The 21,223-nt window shown below is 40.3% G+C and overlaps 1 protein-coding gene across 1 annotated transcript in view; it reads left to right on the top strand.

Moving 5' to 3' along the window:
- CPE (carboxypeptidase E) overlaps positions 1 to 17,273 on the top strand; it is a 112,384-nt gene extending 95,111 nt beyond the window's left edge. The window contains exons 6-9 of the mRNA XM_060012184.1: positions 3,389 to 3,528; positions 8,661 to 8,760; positions 11,340 to 11,458; positions 13,060 to 17,273. Of these exons, the coding sequence (XP_059868167.1) occupies positions 3,389 to 3,528; positions 8,661 to 8,760; positions 11,340 to 11,458; positions 13,060 to 13,158 (458 nt within the window). The 3' untranslated portion in view covers positions 13,159 to 17,273. The remainder of the gene's footprint in view (positions 1 to 3,388; positions 3,529 to 8,660; positions 8,761 to 11,339; positions 11,459 to 13,059) is intronic.
- Positions 17,274 to 21,223: the final 3,950 nt, after the last annotated feature.

The following is a 21,223-nucleotide window of genomic DNA, read 5'->3' as shown; positions in this document are numbered from 1 at the left end:
TTATTAGTCCCAACAGTTTTTTTTTCTTTGTGTGTGTGTGTTTGTGGAGTCTCTAGGGTTTTCTATACATAAGGTCATATCGTTACAGACAGAGATAATTTTACTTCTTCCTTTCCAACTTGGATGTCTTTTATTTATTTTTCTTGCCTCATTTCTCTGGCTAGAACTTCTAGCACTATGTTGAATAGGAATGGTGAGAGTAGGCACCCTTGTCTTGTTCTTGATCTTAGAGAAAAAGCTTTAAATCTTTCACCATTGAGTATGATGTTAGCTGTGGTGTTGTCATATATGGACTTTATTATGTTAAGATATGTTCTTTTTATACCCAATCTGTTGAGGGTTTTTATCATGAAAAAATGCTGAATGTTTTCAAATGCTTTTTCTGCATATTTTGAGATGATGATATCATTTTTATCTTTCATTCTATTAATGCAGTATATTACATTTGTTGATTTGTGTATGTTGAACCATCCTTGCATCCTAGGGATAAATTTCACTTGATCATGGTATATGACTTTTTTTTAATGTACTGTTGAATTCAGTTTGCTAGTGTCTTGTTGAGAAATTTTGCATCTGTATTCATCATGATAATTAGCCTGTAATTTCTTTTCCCGTAGTGTCCTTATCTGGCTTTGGAATCAGCATAATGCTGGACTTGTAAAAAAGAGTTTGGGAGTATTCCCTTCTCCTCAGTTTTTTGGAAGAGTTTGATAAGGATTGGTGTTAATTCTTCTTTAAGTGTTTGGTAGAATTCACCAGTGAAACCGTCTGACCCTAGGCTTTTCTTTTTAGGAAGTTTTTGATTACTGATCCAATCTCCTTACCAATAATTGGTCTGTTTTGATTTTCTATTTCTTTATTGTTCAGTCTGGGTAGGTTGTATGTTTCTGTGAATTTATCTATTTCTTCTAGGTTATCCAGTTGTTGGCTTATAATTGTTCACAGTAGTCTTTTATGATCCTTTGTATTTCTATGGTATTAGTTGAAATGTCTCCTCTTTATTTTTGGATTTTTTTGAGTCCCCTCTCTTTTTTTTCTTGTTAAGTCTAACTAAAGGTTTGTCTATTTTGTTTATCTTTTCAAAAACCAGCCCTTAGATTTGTTTATCTTTTCTATTGTTTTCCTGGCCTCTATTTCATTTATTTCTGCTTTGATCCTTATTATTTCCTTCCTTCTGCCAATTTTGCCCTTGGTTTGTTCATTTTCTAGTTTTTTGAAGTGTAGGAATAAATTGTTTATTTTACATATTTCTTTTTTCTTTTTAATGTAGGCATTTATCATAATAAACTTCTTTCTTAGGACTGCTTTTGCTGCATCTCATAAGTTTTGGCAGGTTGTGTTTCTGTTTTCATTTGTTCAAGATATTTTGGCTTCCCTTTGACCCACTGCTTGTTCAAGAGTGTGTTGTTTACTTTTCTACATGTTTGTGAATTTTTCAGTTTTACTCTTGTTATGATTTCTAGTTTTGTACTACTGTGGTTGGAAAAGATACTTGGTATGATTTCAGTCTACTTAAGTCTGCTGAGATTTGTTTTGTGACCTATCATATGATCTACCCTGGAGAATGTTTCATGTATGCTTGAGAAGAATGTTTATTCTGCAGCTGTTGGATGGTATGTTCTGTATGTCTGTTAGGTTCATATGGTATAAACTATAGTTCAAGGCCAGTGTTTCCTTACTGATACTCTGTCTGGATGATCTATTTATCCATTATTGGAAGTGGGGTACTGAAGTCCCCTACTATTATTGTACTATTGTCATTTCTCCCTTCAGACCTGTTAGTATTTGCCTAATATATTTAGATGCTCCAATGTTGAGTGTTTATATATTTTTGATAGTTATATCCTTTGATGAATTGACCACTTTATCAAAATATAATGACCTTCTTTGTCTCTTGTTTCAGTTTTTGGCTTAAACTGTATTTTGTCTGAGACAAGTATCACTACCTCTCCTCTCTTTTGGTTTCCATAAGCATGGAGTATTTTTTATCATCCCTTCAGTTTGAGCCTACATGTGTTCTTAAAGCTGAAGTGAGTTTCTTGTAGGTGCCATATAGTTGGGTCTTATTTTTTTATTTATTCAGCTACTCTATGCCTTTTTTTTTTTTTTTTTTGGTGTTACTTGGGCCTCTCACTGCTGTGGCCTCTCCTGTTGTGGAGCACAGGCTCCGGACGTGCAGGCTCAGTGGCCATGGCTCACGGGCCCAGCCACTCCACGGCATGTGGGATCTTCCAGGACTGGGGCACGAACCCATGTCCCCTGCATCGGCAGGCGGACTCTCAACCACTGCGCCACCAGGGAAGCCCCACTCTATGCCTTTTGATTGGAGAATTTAATCTATTTACATTTAAAATATTGATAAGGACTTCCCATTTTATTGTTTTCTGTTTTGCAGTTCCCTTGTTCCTTTCTTCCCCTCTTGCTGTCTTTCTTTGTGAACTGATGATTTTCTGCAATGGTAGGCTTTGATTCCTTTCTGTTTAGTTCTTTTTGCATCTACCATAGGATTTTGCTTTATGGTTACCATGAGGCTTACATAAAACATCTTATAGCATAACAGTCCATTTTAAGCTGTCAACAACCTAACTTTGATTGCAAACAAAAACTTTACCCTTTTACCTCCTTCCCCCCACATTTTATGTTTTGATGTCACAATTTACATCCTACCATTTTGTGTATCTATGAACAAATTATTGTAGCTATTGTTATTTTTAATATTTTTAAACCTTTATACTAGAGTTAAGTGATTAATACACTACCATATTAAAGTATCAGAATATTCTGAATCTGACTATATACTTACCTTTACCAGTGTGTTGTATATTTTTATATGTTTGCATATCACTAAATTAGGTCTCTTTGGCACTGAGCTGTGCCACCTTAGAGAAGGGGGTGATGCACACTCCCTTCAATGTGTCCAAGCTTGGATTTTTTTTTCTCCAATGATGTGCTTTAACTTTTCCATTAGATTCCTGAACTTCCACAAAGGCACTCTATTCATGGGTAATTGTCAAAATTGGTGTTCTTTGGGGAGGGAAGACAGTAGAAAACTCCTATTTCACCATTTTAATGACGTCACTCTCAGTCTTCAAAGCTGATTCCAGCATTGTGGAATGTGGCTGATACTTGCTTTAGCACTGTAAAACAGCAATGTGTTACACTAAATGACTGCTTAAGAACCTGAGAGAGTTTGTGCTTGTGAGGTGGTAACTATTTCCCAAGTATGTTGTTCCATCGCTTATGGAAGGTGATTTCACTTGCGATTTCCCACAGTCTCCCCAAGATGCACTGGTTGGTACATATTTTACTTGGCCCTCAGCAGAGCAGTCTGTGTAGGGTTTTAGTCACCACATGCATATTTTGACTTTTCATTTCTTTTTTTTGGCAGGAATGCAAGATTTCAATTACCTCAGCAGCAACTGTTTTGAGATTACCGTGGAGCTTAGCTGTGAAAAGTTTCCACCTGAAGAGACTTTGAAGAGCTACTGGGAAGATAACAAAAACTCCCTCATTAGCTACATTCAGCAGGTAAACACAGTCTCTAGCATAAAATGGGAGATTTAAGAACATTTAAACCTGGAGTACAATAGTTTCCTAAGAGGATCCCAGCCTACAGGACTCCATCTGACCCAGAATGAGGATGCTGCGTTTGGAAAATGTGTCAGTAGTGATTCAAATAGGCTTTCATTTGTCATAGGTTTTGTGGTTCATGAATATTCACTGAGAACTGACTAAACTGGAGAGTTGTGGAGAAGTGAGGTGACACCCTACTTTCTTTCATATTGTACTAAGCAAGGGCAATCCTAGGATCCTCCTCCACCCTTATCACCTTGTCTCTCAGGCATCTGAGGCAGGACCAGAACTAGAATGAGGTAAGTGAGGCACATGGGATGCAAATTTAAGGAGCCTTTCACTCTCAGGGTCATGCAGGTATAAGATGTGAGTATCTCCTTAAATTCTGTGCCCCACATGCCTAACTTGTCTCACCCTAGACTCAGCTGGATCCATTATCATCTTCTACTCCCTCATCATCATCATCCCCGAATTAAAAATGAGGAATCAGAGGCACAGAGAAGTTAAACAGCCAGAATGTCTAGTTCCAGAATCACCATGCCATGTTGCCTCTCATGACATAAGCTTAGATCTTTACCAGAGAGTCACTGTACAGAATTTGGGGGAATCTCACAATGTGTCAGAATAAAATACCTACCTACTCAGACTTAACCCAGGCCAGTGCCCTGATAGCCCTAGCCCTCTGTACCAGGTAGACACTGGCACCAGGGGCAGTGCTGGTGGGAAAGACCTAAGGACTCTTTTCTTTGCCTGCAGTGCCTTGACAATTTCACATTCCATTCTGTATGCGGCCATTTACACCCAAAGTCAGGGAGAGTGATGTTAGTTTCACATGCTGGCAGGTAGTCCAGACTAATGTTTAAGCTAATTTAACATAAACAAATGCTGTTTGCATATATAGGTACATATAAACATATACACATGAACCCAGTGCATTAAAAAATGTAAAATCAGGGCTTCCCTGGTGGCGCAGTGGTTGAGAGTCCGCCTGCCGATGCAGGGGACACGGGTTCGTGCCCCGGTCTGGGAAGAAACCACATGCCACGGAGCGCCTGGGCCCGTGAGCCATGGCCGCTGAGCCTGCGCGTCCGGAGCCTGTGCTCTGCAACAGGAGAGGCCACAACAGTGAGAGGCCCGTGTACCGCAAAAAAAAAAAAAAAAAAAAAAAAAAAAGTAAAATTAGCTTAAGAATTCTTTTACACATGTCATGTATACATATAATACCTTACCAAAAGGAATTATCATGGAATAGATCCAATGATGACAGACAGTGATTAAAAAACACACATTACACAGGATTTTTTTAATCAGTGGGATTCTGCTGCATGTTAACATAAAAAGGCATTTTTCAACAACAAAACTAAGGATAATTAGCCATGTTGACCCTGGAACAAACGTAGTGGGTACCCCTGTAGAATGTCCTTTGAGGAGAGCTATATTTGGATGGACCTTTATTTATTTATTTTTTTTGCGGTACACGGGCCTCTCACTGTATTGGCGTCTCCTGGTGGACACTGCGCCACCAGGGAAGCCCTGGATGGACCTTTTAAGAGCAAAATTTAAACATATAGTTTTAGGCAGAGGAAGTAAGATGGGCCAATTTGGTGTGTTCTTTGCCTAGGTATCAAAGAATGCCTCCTTAATACAATGCTTTTCATTTTATGTACATATTTTTTCAACAAAAATTAAGCTATTTTCATGTCCTAGGTACCCTGTGAGGTACTGGGGAGAGTGCCCTCAAGAAGGCTTTGTATTAGTGAGGTTCAGATATCAATACCTAATTACAAGAGAGGATGATAAATGCTAAAATAAAGAGCAGTGGCAGTACACAGAAGGGTCCCTAACCCAGTCCTGCCAGTTCAGAAAAGGCTTATTGGAGCTATGCTATAGGATTCCCTATAGTCCATGTCAATAAGATTATTACCCTGTCAACAATTAAAAAACTAATTCAGCTGCTACTTAAGTTCTCTCTTAGTTCTTGAGAAAAAAATGCAATATAAAACAAAACCCAAATGTGTGCCATTGGAAAGAGGAGAATGCTTGTCATATTTATGGTGGCAGGTGTATTAATTCATCTAAAAGCTGTTACAATTTATGTAAGAATAATCTGAAAAGAAGAGGGACCAGGTCATACAGTCCTGTTTTATGCCACTTGGAATGAGAATTTGATCTGTCCACAGATACCTGTGACCCACCCTGGCATGACATCAGTGTTATGGTGCAGACTATATAGAAGCAGTAAGAGTGGTATTTGCAGTGAGCTCACACAGCTTGCCTCGGAGGACACTCTAGTTTAGGGAATCAAAGGCTGGCGGAAGATCAGTGAAGACTGCCAGAAGTTCTGTGTTGAAATTTTCTTGACAATGGAACAATATGGTGGTGATTAATGATTGAACACCTGGGCCTAAAATCTAAGTGTGGACTAATTTTACAACTCGTGGAAAGTAGGTGATTAGGGGATCCAATTCAGTAATTGGTTGAGAGGAAATCTCTTGCAGAGTTTTAAAGGAATGTTTGCAGGAACTGGAACTGTAAAGTTAATTAGGGTAAATAGTTTGCTAAGAAGAGCTCCCACACAATAGCTTTGGAACCATCTAGTTCTCAAAATTTCCAAAGAATTTTTCAAGAATGGTTCATGAGCACCTGCATCAGAATCATCTAGATTCTTGTTAAAAATGAGTTTCCTGTCCCAACACTGAATCACAGTCCTAGCAGGGCAGGACCCCAGAGTCTCCATTTCAGCAAGCTCTCTGGGGGGCATTTAAGTATTCAAGGATTTAAGGGCTATTGACATAAACAGTTCTAGTAACAATGAAGAATATTCTGGATTTTTTTTTAAAGCCTTGGTTGATTGAAATGTCCTGGAATCTGGGGAGAGAGAATTATAGGAAGGACAAGTGTAGTAAAATAGCTTCCCCAGGTATGAGTGAAATTTGAACTTCTGGGATTTCTTTTGCAAAAGTCATAAAGTGACAGTATTTTCTAGTCTGCATTCCTGTGGAGTCGTGACAGCCTATAACACTTCAGTTGAGATTTATTCCTACAGTGGAAAATTTCAAACAGAAATATTGTGCTTCACAATTGGCATATCAGAGATAGACATTTACTTATTTAACTATTTGTTAATCACATACTGTAATTTAAGTCTTGGGTTGCAAAGGCAGAAAAAAGTAAAGTTATGAATATTAACTGGGTATATTTGTGCCTAATGTAGGTGCATTATATGTTTTTGAAATGATTGATTTATTTTCCAAAGATGAGGAAGTTTAAAACTTTCATTTCTTTAAGGTTTATAATATATCAGGATTATAGTGCCTCAAGATGAATAAATTCATCTCAACAATTTTTCTGATCCCAGTGACTTTTACCATGTGAATTTCATTCAGAAAACTAACTTTTCTTGTTTCCAGTGGCTAAATTTCAGCCTCTTACAATTTTGGTTAGCTAATCCATAGGTAAGTCTTGGGGAAAAGTCTAAGAATGTCTTTTTGTTTTAAAAAAGTGTTTACTCTCTTCTCACTATACTGGTTGCCATTAAAATATTATTTATTATTACTGACAACATGTATAGCTTTTTACCATTGGTAAATTGCCTTTAGAGAAAAGAATTGTGTGTTACTTTTATAGAGTTTCAGAGGTTTTGCTTTTTTAAAAAACAGCAAATGGGGGCTTCCCTGGTGGCGCAGTGGTTGAGAGTCTGCCTGCCGATGCAGGGGACACGGGTTTGTGCCCCGGTCCGGGAAGATCCCATATGCCGCAGAGCAGCTGGGCCCGTGAGCCATGGCTGCTGAGCCTGCACATGAGCCTGTGCTCTGCAACGGGAGAGGCCACAACAGTGAGAGGCCCGCGTACCACAAAAAAAAAAACAAAAAAAAAAAACAAATGAAAAAAGAATTTGCTGATATCCAGGGCTATCTCTTTGATAAAACATTGTACCACTGCCAAATTTATTCTCCAGTGACAAAGGGATACATGAGACTTATTCTACTTTCTGTAGGGAAATATTCAAATATCATCAGTAGCAAAAGAAAATTCATTTTCTGGGGCCAGATGAGTGAGGAGCAACTGGAGCATTGGGGAGGGGGATGTTTTGTTAGGTAATCAAGCTTAATAGATTATCATTTGATATTTCAGAAGCAGTACCTTCTCAGAGACCTTAAGTGGCTCTCCGTCACTTCAAATACGTATTGACTTAGTTGAATTATCATTTAAAAGTAAAGCTGTTTCTGGGGCTTCCCTGGTGGCGCAGTGGTTGGGAGTCCACCTGCCGATGTAGGGGACATGGGTTCGTGCCCCAGTCCGGGAAGATCCCACATGCCGCGGAGCGGCTGCACCCGTGAGCCATGGCTGCTGAGCCTGCGCGTCCGGAGCCTGTGCTCCGCAATGGGAGAGGCCACAGCAGTGAGAGGCCCAAGTACCGCAAAAAAAAAAATAATAAAAAGAAGAAGAAAATAAAGCTGTTTCTGTAGTTTGCATTGCAGTAGTTAGTTGATGACAGCAACTTAATTCACAGGCTTGTCTCAATAAAAGCTCTTTCATTTTATTTCTAAACCCAGTTTTCAGTTAGTAAGTTCACTGACCTTTCATGCACTGATTATCAACCAAAATGATATTATTAATTGGTTTAATGCAAAAGTATTCACAGTGTATATCCTTTTATCTAGAAGTAAAAAGTATTGAAGGGCTGTAATGTGGTTATCTTTTTAAATGACAGCTGCCATATAAAGTATATGCAAGTGACCAAATTTAAAATAGAGAGAAAAACAATGAAATGTGCTAAGACCAGAACTGTTTTACACATTGACAGACCTTTTTGTTTTGTTTTTGCTTTGGTGGTTTGGAAGGTACTTCAAAGTCTTCTTTGACTCAGAACAAGATATCAGTTTTCAGGGGATTACTTCTCATTTGTCTGCTTGCAGAAAAGCAGAGTAAAGAGTACACAGAAAATTCAGTGGCTTTTTTTAGCTTGTTTTGATTCTTAAACAGTGGGGATCTGCAGTATTTTGCTAGAAAATAAGATGTTTGATTGAAGCATGTTTTTAGGTCGTTTCTAATACAGATTTTTTGGTTGTTCTTGACCATCACAGATACACCGAGGGGTTAAAGGATTTGTACGAGACCTTCAAGGTAACCCAATTGCCAATGCAACCATCTCCGTGGAAGGAATAGACCATGATGTCACATCTGGTGGGTGTTCTCTGCCGTGATCGGAGGCTCTAGTATTGCACACGAGAGCGTGGTTACTTCTTAGCATAGTTATACTTCTTACACTGTTCTAAGCAAAGCAATTATATGCGTCATGTCTCTTTACCCCCTCTCCCCCCAGCTTTGATCTAGTTAAATTTTTCTGGGGAGCAGGTCAAGCAATTACTTAGGATGGCTGCTGCGCTTAGAAATTGGGGTGCAGCAGGTGGCGCCCTTTCCTCAGCTGTCTCACCCCAGAGCTGTGAGGTGGGGCCATCTGCGGGAGTCTCTGCAGTTGTCGAGGCAAAGGAAGATGAACCAGCTGGAATTAAAATACTCATCTCTTCTAAGAAGAAGTACTAATGAGCTGTTAATTGGTGAACCTCAGGAGGGAGCAGAAGAGTAGGAAGGACGGTAACTGCCAGTGTATTGTGTGTCTAGGATTTCCCATCCATTTCTTCATTTAATCTGTATCATAAATCCAGGATGTTACAGGATTGAGGTTGATGTTAGTTATTTCTAAGTTTAAAGCCTCATTTCCATTTTCCTACTTCGGGGAAAATGATGTATTTTCCTGGCAAACCTACCTACTCCTGTTAATAAATATCTATCCAGCTCGTTTTAGTGTAACTCTCATTTGTTGGGATCTTTTCAACAACAACAATATCTTTTTAGCTATAAACTCTGCATGTTTGTAGACCTTAGCATTAATGAACCTTTAGTGCCCAAACATCCTATACCATTACCTATTTCTTAACCTCCACATTTATAATGTGTATTTTTTAAATTCTGAATATTTGTTCTCTAAAACTCCATTTATTTATTCATTAAACAATACTTATCAACACCCCATGAAGTGCCAGCCCAGCTTCCAGACCAATATGCCAGAACCTGTGCCAAGTTATTGCTCCCTTCGCCCCCAGGGAGGGGCTCCTGAAGGACCCAGGCCATGTCCCCTGTGGCCACAAGTAACTGCTTCTGTTAACTCTAGCGTAACATACAAACATTATTTTCTCTGCATTCCAGATGTGAAAAATTTAGAAAAATCTGGACGTTGGGAATAATTATAGGTAGAAAGGAATGAAATCTGAGGAGTGGGCTCTGGGACACTGCAGCTTTTCTAGGGCAGGGTGAGGTAGTAGGGAGGGATGAGCAACAGGGTCTAAGGTGGAGAGAAAACCCAGTGCCTTGTTCAGGAAGACTGGAATGTTTCGGGAGGGAGAGAGTGTGAAAAGTGTCAGGAATGAGGCAGAGTGGAGAATCTTGTGGATAAGGCAGAGTGGAGAGTCTTGATGAGTCTATTTCAGTGGACCAGCGGAGCCCAATTGGGGAGGGTCTAAGGAGAGAGGAGGAGACACATTTGAAATGAAGAGTAGACAAGTCTTTCCAGAGATTTTGCTGTAAAGCAAAGAAGATAAATGAGGCACTAGCTGAAAGGAGATGTAGAGTCCAGAGGTAGAATGGAAGAGATGGTGATGGGGGTTTATTTTTTTCTGATGGTTTCCATATTCACAATGAAATACAATGTGAAGCATCAACAGAGAGTGAGGATGAAGAGGATGCTTTACAGGTGTTAGGAAAAGGGAGACTGTCCACTAGATCCTTGGTATTCAGAGTATGACCCCTACCAGCAGCTGAATTCAGCATCACCTGGAGCTGGTCAGAAATGCAGAAGCTCAGGTCTCATCCCAGAGCTAGTGAATTAGAATTTGTACTTTACTGTTTCCCAGGTGATTGATGCACACTAATCTAGGAAATGGGAGAGTGAAAGGGCTTGGGAGGAAGACAGGGCAGGACCAGGGCCTGTGGAAGGCTGGTGTTTGTGGACAGGAGACAACCCAGCTTGGGTATGTGTTTTCCCCAGCCCCTCACAGCCACAGGGGCAGGCAGACAGTAGAGGAGGTGGGTGTTACTCAGCGCTGGTGGTTTGCCAGGCCTATAAGCAGGTGGGGAACAGCACATAGGTTGAAGGATATGTGTATCGTTGACTGGGGTGCCCAGGAACCTAAGCTGCTCAAGGAGAAGACGGGGGGGGGGGGGGGGGGGGGGGGCGGGGGGGTGTGTGTGAGGGGAGGAATGGTAACAGAAGTCCTCTGGAGGGCTGATTGTAAATGCAGTTCCTAGAAGGCAGCCAGACCAACTATTCTGAGTCTTTAGAAATTTAAATTTCTAACAAGTCCCTGAGGGTTTCTGACGAGGTGCCTTCAGCCACACTTTCTGAGACTGACCTAGACTCAGACCTCCGGGTCTTCACAGCCAGATGCTCGGCAAGAATCAAAACATGGTGCCAGATGGTGGGATCCCACTGCTTGGGGACTTGATATAGCTGTTAACCTGTGTTACTCCTGACATGATTATGATGATTCATCATATTAGAAGATTTATTAGATAACTTAACATTAATGTCTGTAAAATTGCTGTAAGTAACGATGCCCTCTAGAGAGTGTCATGCTCTTTTCAATGGAATTTCATTAAATTCAGTAAACATCTACTTTTAAAACAGGGAAGCAAAATTGAACTTAGATGGCATAACTATGCATTTCATATATGTGCCTGTGACTTGAAATTTTGTTGCCCTGCAGCAAAGGATGGTGATTACTGGAGATTGCTTGTTCCTGGAAACTATAAAGTTACAGCCTCGGCACCAGGCTATCTGGCGATAACAAAGAAAGTGGCAGTTCCTTATAGCCCCGCTGTCAGGGTAAGTGATCGTGATAATAGCTAAAATGTATTAAGCACTTACCATGGGTCAGGCATGTTTAAGTGATTATATTTAGCTCTCATAATAATTCTGTGAGATAGAAGCCATTATTATCCTGTTATCCATCTGTTAAAAGATGAGAAAACTGAGGCCTAGCAAAGTTAAGTGACTTGCCCAAGGGCTCAGTGATTGATTTAACACCACTCAGTGTGAAGCTCTATTACCATTTCTCAGTTTTTGAAGAGATCCACCAGAAAATCAAATAAAACCTTAAAAAAATGAAGCTTTTATTTGCTGACCTTGATTTCAATCTCAATAATATTCTGTTCAATTTATCTTTTTATCCCTAGCACCTAGTATAATACCTTACTCAATAAGTATTTGGAAAAATAAATTAGGCCTGCAAGGTAAATTTAGGCATTAACTAAACATTTATTAAGCACACACTATGAGCAAGGCCCTCTATGCTAAGAACTATCAAGAATGATACCTATTTAAGTAAATACCATTTATTTTACTAGGAAGGTGGTGGTGATAAGACCAAAACTCCTTTAGAGAAGGATTTTACTATTGTCCTTGTATTACGTTTACTATGGAATGGCCTACAGAGTTTCCAATTAAAAAACTTGAAAAGAATTTATTATGTTTTTGTTTATGTCCCCAAAGTTTGGAGTATAAATGCTTGGTTTTGCAAACTAAATATCCTGAGTTTTTAACTGTTGCTTTGGTTTCGATTGTGTGTATGTATATATTAGGCTGGATATGTATTAAAATCAGGAGGTAAATTTGGGCAAATAAAACCTGGACAAAAGTAGCTCCAGAGCCAGGTTGAAAAGGTTCAACTATTTTGACCCTTAGCCTTTCTAGCCCGTGTGAGTTCAAGGAGGTATTGAGTAGTCACTTTCTTAAATAACCACAGGCTCAAGTGGCCAGATCAAAGAACTCTTAGATCCATGGGGAATGGGGCATGGCTATCTCCTGGGCCTGGGGAGGACTGGGGTTTGGAGCTGCGTATTTTGAACAGTCCTTTGTGCAGAAGTGTATGAATTCTCCATAGACCTGATGAGGATGCCCAGTTCATAGGAGAGTTGAGTTCCTGGACTACTGGCCTTCGTGGTGGTTTGGAGATGTGTGTATTTCCATCAGTTTTTTTAGCAGATTCAAGGTTCTAGAAAGCAGAACCTTGTGGTTTGGAACACCAGGACACTGAACTGCATTCTTCCGTATTTCCCCAGCTTTTAGGAGAAAATTCAGGGCTGGCAGGAGAAGCTCACTGAATAGTCAAAGGCAGAAAACTAATTATAAGTTACAACTTTTTATGGGGGAAAAACTGCCTTTAAACAATCTGCCTCTAAATAATCTGCTTTCCAATAATTCTAGAAAGCTATTAGATCAAAGCACATTTGAAACATAATGGCTTTTGATATTTTTTTTCCCTAAAAGTGTCTTGTTGCTTATCATGAGAGGTTTTTTAGGATATACTTTAATTCAGGTGGCTGGATTGAGCTTATTTTAATAAACTCTAAACCTGCTGTTCTTTTCTCAGTTTTTAAAAGTACGTAATCAGTTTGATAACAATATACCCTTATTTTCTCCTTTAGGTTGATTTTGAACTGGAGTCATTTTCTGAAAGGAAAGAAGAAGAGAAGGAAGAATTAATGGAATGGTGGAAGATGATGTCAGAAACTTTAAATTTTTAAAAAGCCTTCTAATTAACTGCTTTTAATCTATATAATGTAGTATGATGTAATATGGCCATTTTCTTTTAGATTTTGTGCAGTTAATATTTAACATTGATTTATTTTTTAATCATTTAAATATTAATAGGCATTACTTAAAATAGACTCAAGTAAAAATATAAGAACTTGGTCTATAATGTTCATTTTCCTACATATAAGACACAGAGGACCATAGAAGAGATTTAAGTGATTTTGCCATTTTAGGTGTAGATGCAATAGTCCATGTATTATTTGCAATACAGAACTTTTTGAGTAATTCTAGATTTTAAAAGTTAGTCCTTTTAATGTAATTGGTGACAATGTCACATAATGAATGCCATCGGAAAGGTCAACAGCTATAGCTTGAGTTGTGAGCACTCTACTGCAAGACTTAAACCAGACCTGTGTAAATTGTCATTGTCTCTTGTGCTGACTAGCTATATAAGCATGATCTCGTTAATGCATTCTTGATGGGAAGAAAATGTAAACGTTTAGCAAGAGGTTTTATGAAAGGAATGGAAATTGACTTCTTGGTTGTACATATCGGGGCAATACTGTTATATTATTCAGCTGGCTAACACTGCTTCACAGTGTAGGGTTTCTCTTGGTTGTCGATTGTCCCAGAATTGCATTCTGAATGATTAAATATTAAAAAATCCCTATGATATATATTTTAATTCTCTATGATTTTTGGTCTAGAGTTGTGGTCTTGTGATAAAAAACATATGTATTCCCTTGAGAGTGGCCTCTCATTGGTTCATCCTGTATATTTTTAAATTTATTAAGTGACTGTTGTATGCCAAGCACAGTGCAAGCTCTGTGTATATTATTTTGGTGAACAAAAGGTTCTGATTCCATGGATCTTATGGACCAGTTGTGGACATAGACTTTAAATAAATATAACACAAATGAATATGTAATTAAGCATTGTGATGAGTAAAGTGACAGGAAGGACTAGTGTGTGAAGAAAGAGAATGTCAGCACAACTTAATTTAGAGTGGATGAGGGGATTCAGGGATGGCCTCCCAATGCGTGTAAGCCCAGACCTAGGCTATGAGTAGGTGTGAGCAATGCAGAGTTACTGAGTGTAGGGGTGCGTGTGTGTGTGCATAGTGGTGGTGGTATGGTTGAGCAATGCTCCAGGTACAGGTTTTTGATTAAATAGTGCTAACCATTGTAATAATAGACCCCCAAATATATACTGGCTTAAACACAATAGAAGTGTATTTCTTACTCAGATACCTGTACTGGGCAGAAGACAGAAAGATGAGATAGCTTTTCTCCACGCAGTCATTCTGAGTCTCTTTCTGACAGATGATCTTCCATCTTCTACATGTGGCTGCGAGAGTTGCCTGGTGGTCATCTCCATTGCAGCCAATGGGAAAGGGGAAAGAGCACGGAGGAGCATGTAGGGGATGTCTGTATGGGCCAGGTCTGGAAGAGGTATACGTGACTTATGATCACATCATATTGTCTAGAATTGTATCCTCTGGCTATAATGACTGCAAAGGAGTCTGGGAAATATAGTCTAGCAGCACACCTAGGTAGGTGAAGAGAATATGATCTTTGGTGAGCATGTAACAGCCTCTGCCAGATAGAAGGAAGAGTAGGTGAAGATGCATTAGGGTAGGAAAGAACATGGCTTGCTGGAGGACTAGAAAAAGGACAGAATGACTGGAGCAGAGATGTGGGAGGTGGGAAGTAAAGGCCAGGAAAGTTGACAGGTACAAAATCATGCAGGACCTTATGGACCAGAATTGAGGATTCTGTTTTTAGAATCACTGAATGGTCTGAAGCTAGGAAAGGACATGATCTAATTTAAGTTTTAAAGGTCATTCTTGCCGCTGTGTCCAGAGTAGAAGCAAGAGTAGAGACTAGTCAGGAAGCTATTGCAGGGCCCAGAATAGTGGCGACTTGGATCAGGTTGTGGCAGTAGAGATGAGAAGATGTGCGTGGTTTGTGATGTATTTCAGAGGTGGAATTGACAGGCCTTGGTGAGACATTGGATGTGGGCGATGAGGAGGCAGGTGTCAGATGACATCATGTTTCTAACTTGACCAAATGGGTACATGGCATGTGGCATATTGGAGAAGCAGCAGATTGCAAAGGTGAGAAGAAAAAATTTCAGTATAGGAAATGTTAAGCTTGAGATGCCTATGCTTGTGATATATACAAATGGAGGTGTTGCTTGTATGGCTGCATAGTCTATGTGTGAAGCTCTAAAAGAGGCCTGGGATTGGAAATAGAGATTTGACAGTAGTTGACATATAAATAAGGTGCTATATTATTTAATTATCCGAACCAGGGCATATTTGAGAATGAAAGGGGCACAACTAATTTTGCCAGGATGGCAAGTACAATTCAGAGCTGCCAGGGGCAACTTGGGAGTAGGCTTACCTACCTATAGATGGTATTTAAAGTCATGAGAATGTCTAAGATCCTCTAGGAAGAGCCCATAGAGTTAGAAGGAAAATAGGATCCGGACTGATCTCTGAGGAACTTCAGAATTCTGCTCCCTGTGTTTCATCTCAGACAGGATAAGCTAGGCTATGCTGCAGTAAGAAGCAAAACCCTAAATCTTAGTGGTTTAACTTAGTAATTTCATGAAATGCCTATAGGTCCCTGTAACTTTCCAGGAAAGTTGTCCTGCAGCGTGTAGTGACGCACCAGGAATGTTTCAGGCTCTGCTGTGGCTCTGCTGTCTCAACATAAAGTTTCCTTAGTCTCTTGTCTTAGATGCAGGGACAGATACCTGGAGTCACTTCCGTCCACAGCTTATTGACAAGACCTCGGCGCTTAGCCTCGAACCAGAGCATTTGGTGAGCAACACTGTCACCACCTTAGTCTTTCCTTCTGGCCACCAACATACCTTTGCTCTTCTTTTTCCAAATATAGATTTCACCTAGCTCCTCCACAGGGGAGGCAGCTTAAAGTCACAGCAAATCAAGGCTTTGAGCTTCAGGTTTGGGATTTTTGAGGAGTCCCATGATAGCCTCTGTATGAGGTCTGCATATGGTCACTCTTGCTCCAGAAACTTGTGAACTAAAAAGAGAGGTTCTTTGCATCCCTCACACCCAACATACAGTGACAGAACAGAGTCAACACTCCATTCAGAATGGTAAGGAGTAAGAGGTGCCCAGCATTCACTGATCTGCAGCAATTCTGAAATCTTGCTGAACAGATATTTTATAGGCCTCCTCTTCAGGGGATGAAGAATGTTCCTGGATTCAGAATTGATTCTACGCTCTGGGAAGCACTTCCTTCCTCATTGTTCCCCTTGGCCATGGCCTTGCCTTCTTGAACGTCTCTCTCATTCACTCAAGACCTAGGTTGACAGAGGCCCCAGGTCACTGCAGCAGTGGGTAAGAGAGACCCAAGAACCAAGAACAGACTTGCCTTAGGCTGCAGGTGACACGTCAGCCCTGCTCACAATTCACTGGGCAGGACTAGACACATGGCCTTGCCTAACTGAACAGGATGCAGGAAATACTGGGGGGCAAGTAGAATTTTGGCCTCTGCCACAGGGCCATGCAGACAAATCCACCACTCATTTAGCAGTTGGAAGGAAGGTGTTAATTTCACATAGTTCTACCCTTACAGCAATTTGTGATTATGATACAGGGTTTCAAAGGTCCGAACTATCCTGGTCATGGTGTCAACATGCTCAGATTTTATCTGATGAGGAGTCTAGAATTGAGTGTTGTTGAGAAGGACTCTCCTTTCATTTGGTTAACGTTTCTATGTTGAAGGACCCCTACTGGAATGAGACTCTTGGCCTCTAGTCCATCCCTCACTCACTCTTTCCTACAGAGAAGCCAGCCACTCACTTGTTAGGTGATGACTGGTGAGCTAATTGGGTGGAACAAATCTATTAATATAAAAGGACAGTAATCTTCCCTTACCCTCCCTTCCCTGCCCCAGGCAGAGGCAGCTCCAGACTCTCCCCCAGTCACTGAGGGAGGCTTTGTGTGTGTGGGCGGTGCTGGGATGCAGGAAGGGCTTGTAGGGTACAGTAGTAATAGGCTCTTTTGTCCACAGATCTAAGGTCACTTTCTCCAATCAATTTATCAGTAATAAAGCTGACAGTTTAACCTGTTGGTCTCCTGTGTCTTATTTTTTGGCTGGTTCTGAACTCAGGAATGGAAGAATCCCTAAAACCTTTAAGAGATATAAATAATATGTTAGGTGTAGTGCTTTTTTTTTTTTTTTTTTTCCAAAAGTGAAATGGGACCAGCACCTCTTGCATTCTGAATATTGTACTTCTCTTATCTCTAGGATGATACTTACCTTTTTTGGAGGTTATGTTGCATTGTTGCCTCACATAAATTTGGCATAAATGTAAACTCTGAACTAAGGGTTTTGATTTGGTTTGAAACTACAGGTTAGAGCAGACAAGAACATGGGGGATATGAGAGCTGAGCGTTAAGCAGATCGGACTGTGAACAACAAGACCAGATTTTTTTAGGTAACGAAAATCAGAAAGGGAGAAGAGTGGGCAGTTGATTTTAATGAGATAATGAACATATTTGAACTTTTTTCCCCTCATTGACAAAATCAGACATTACTATGGAAGGAATAGCTAATGTCAACTCACATTTTGATTTTCAATTCTTCACATAAACAAAGATAAACTTGTGGAAGGGGAACTATGAACTTCGATATTCATATTTTATTTATACAATCTCTGAAATCTTTCAACAATTTGGTGTTGTGGGAGAGTAAAAACCCATCATTTGTTCCAACATACGACTCAACTTGTCTTTCCAAAATTCTCATGAGGATTGTCTTCTGTGGCGGGATTGGATGGCATTTGGGGTGTCTGCCTCAGGAAAGTCTGACAGAATAATGCTGACTTTCAGGTCTCACTTTATGTCTGCACTACTTCCTGCTTTTGCTGTTCTTAGGTAAATATCATTCTAGGTACTTATGAATGTTCTGATTCTTTATTTATTTCTACTAGACAGCCAACTCAGTTATAACTTGAGTTTGTAGCATAGTGTAGTACATACCTTTAGTTTCATGTGATTAATTTAAATCATTGCAAATTCCCTGAGAATCAGTGTTTTTAAAAACAGAGCAAAACTTAGTTGGGTTAAGGGTCCTCAGTGCAACCCAGGCAGATACTGAAATATTCTGCAGTGGCTGAGAAAAGAAAAATCAACTTTTGAAGCTTCTAGGAAATGTTTATGATGCCAGGGGCCACAAGGCTGGTTTTGTATTGCTCTACTTTTTTCTGCCTCTTCTAGTTTTTAAACTATCTTAGCTCTTTTTCCCCTTTCCCTTCCTTTTCCTTTTTCCATTCTTCTCTTTTGATGTTTCATTCATCAGTTACCAAATGCTCATCCTGTGGTCTCTCCCAGAGAGCCAAATAGCATATCTCCATGGTCCATGGCCATGGCCATGGTCATCATCATTACATCACTAGCGTCCTCACCACTACTGAGCATGTATTTGTGCCACACTCTGTGCCAGGCACTTTGAAATGCCATATTTTGAAACCCCACTGCAGCACTGAAAGAAGTGTCGCAGCATTTCTATTTAACAGATGAAGAAACAGATGCAGAACTTAAATTCCTTACCTCATGCAGCTGGTAAATGGCAGACCAACATTAAAACTCCTAATTGCTTGACGCTGAGCCTGTCCTGTTACCTCATTTCTCTAGCATGACCCAGAAAGAGTTGTATTCTTCTTGATTAAACATATTGTTTTATTCTTTTGATTACTTCACATATGCTGATTGCTATGCTTAGGGTTTCTGGGGAGTATTTATTACCTACTCTGAAAGAAACCCTTTAAAGATAATTTTAAAACATTTTGCAAATAAGTACAATAAGGTCCTGTTTTATAGTTTCTTGCTACATGGAATTAGTATGAATCAGTTCGTTCCGTCAAGTACCCTGTGGACATGGTGATGTTTGGCCCTGACATGAATGCCGTAGAGAGATGCATTTCAGGATTTACTAGGACATGTCAGTAATGGGCAGCTGACCAACTGCAGGCTCTGGTTGCAGAAGTTGTCTGTCTTGAGGTTGTAGTCAGGACAAGCTACAGCAGGAGTGGATGGGAGGGTATAAAATGAAATGCTAAGGGCCCTAAAATCCAGTAGAAATTGATGTAGACAACACTTCAATAATGGGATGAAGGGATCAAGACCCTTAGTGTTAAGGCTGCTCTCCATGCAGAGAGAGGCTTCTGCTCGTGGACAAAGTTCCCAGTCGGTTTACAATTCTAGGAGGAAAGCTGGCAAAGGGGGCACCTCCGATGCACATATTAAATGAATTAATGTGTGTAATGCATTTTGAAAACTGCCTGGCATGTAGCAAGTGCTCAAGAATGTAATTATTGCTATTATTATTCAACGATGTGTTATTATTACTCAAAGATGTGTTATTATTTTTATTACTACTGCTGTTATTGCAAGGTAGGTTATGAGATTTGGTACTGAAAAACTGGGACCATGGAAGAAACCCGGGTAAAAGACCCACAGGTGGGACCAGTGCTTGGAAATGAGGTGAAAACCTAGTTATCAGAACTGCAATGGTGTAATATCGAGATGGAGATAAGACTCTTGGAGCTGTTTAAATATCCCTCTGTTAGATCAGGATCAGTCCAGGCAGCTGAAGTTGACTTGAGTCTGATGGTGGTACCAGTGGGCAGAAAAGGGAAAAAGATGGGGGCCTCATGCAAAAGGGTCTTCTTCCTTTTGTTTTATTTTATTGTAGAGTGTCTAGTTTATTATGAAAGGGTTCTCCCAGTATGTACACAGGAACCCAACTATAAGTTTATCCTGCCCACCCCACCCCCACCGGCATACCAGCAGCAACAGGGTTCCTTCGTGGTACCTAGAAGAACCGCAGAACTGCTGGGGTGAAAACATCATCGATGTTTTAAAGTACCTGTGAAGCAGATGCAATGTTTAAAGTGTTTTTAAAGTACCCTGTGTTGTGTACTTTACACACTCTGAGGCAGTGTGATAAGGCTCTCAACACAGCGGCCTATCCAGGTAAGGTCATCCACCAGATGCCTTCTTCCAGGACTAAGAGAGACTCTCACTACACACGAGGATACTGAGACCCAAACTCCAAAAGCCAGAGCTAGGGTCCAGGGCACTGGTTCTTCTACAGCACCAGCGAGACACATCAGAATGACTGGGAAGCTTTCAACACTACACCTACAGGGCCCCACTCGGAGTCAGAGGGTTTGGAGACACCGTGACCAGGTGCAGAGGAGTGAATGCTCAGAGAGCAGGGATACAGGGCGTCATCATTCCTTGCCCTCCTTTTTTCACAGTTGTATATAACCAGATACATACAAAAACATACAGTTCACTTTTATTTATAATCAAATGGGCACTATGCTTTCAAGTGCCTAATTCCCACTTTAAAACTTCATGCTGTGGCACAGGGATATTGGCTCGGTGCTTTGTGACCGCCTGGAGGGGTGGGATAGGGAGGGTGGGAGGGAGGGAGACGCAAGAGGGAAGAGATATGGGAACATATGTATATGTATAACTGGTTCACTTTGTTATAAAGCAGAAACTAACACACCATTGTAAAGCAATTATACCCCAATAAAGATGTTAAAAAAGTAAATAAAATCAACTATATTTCAATAAAAAATAAAAATAAAATAAAATTCTAAAAAAAAAAAAAACTTCATGCTGGATGCTGGTGGCAAGCCAAGATACTACTTTTTTATGCATTAAATCCCACACTGGGCTTCAGGAGGTAGACTATAAGAGAAAATAATTCACCGTCATCCCCCTTTGCCATGAGACCGGTAGCTCTGTTCTGCCAGGTATTGATAAGAGAAGACAGCAAATTGGTGGACAAAACTCTTGTGGGAGAGACGCCTGGCTGGCTGAAATGCCAGACCCCACCCCAGAGGGAAACTGGCCCCTCTTAATCTAGAGTTATTCTCGGACCAGCATGGACAGCACCTAACCAACCATCTGCTACAATGAAAAGCATTAACTGACACCCATCCCTAGAAGCAAAATCAGGTGGGGGTGAAAGTTTTCTTTGCAAAACAAACATGGCCGTGTAT

The sequence above is a fragment of the Delphinus delphis genome, chromosome 5 (genome assembly GCF_949987515.2).
Source record: "Delphinus delphis chromosome 5, mDelDel1.2, whole genome shotgun sequence".
Taxonomy (NCBI): Eukaryota; Metazoa; Chordata; class Mammalia; order Artiodactyla; family Delphinidae; genus Delphinus; species Delphinus delphis.
The sequence above is the reverse complement of the archived record's forward strand: the minus strand, read 5'-3'. Positions and strand labels throughout refer to the sequence as shown.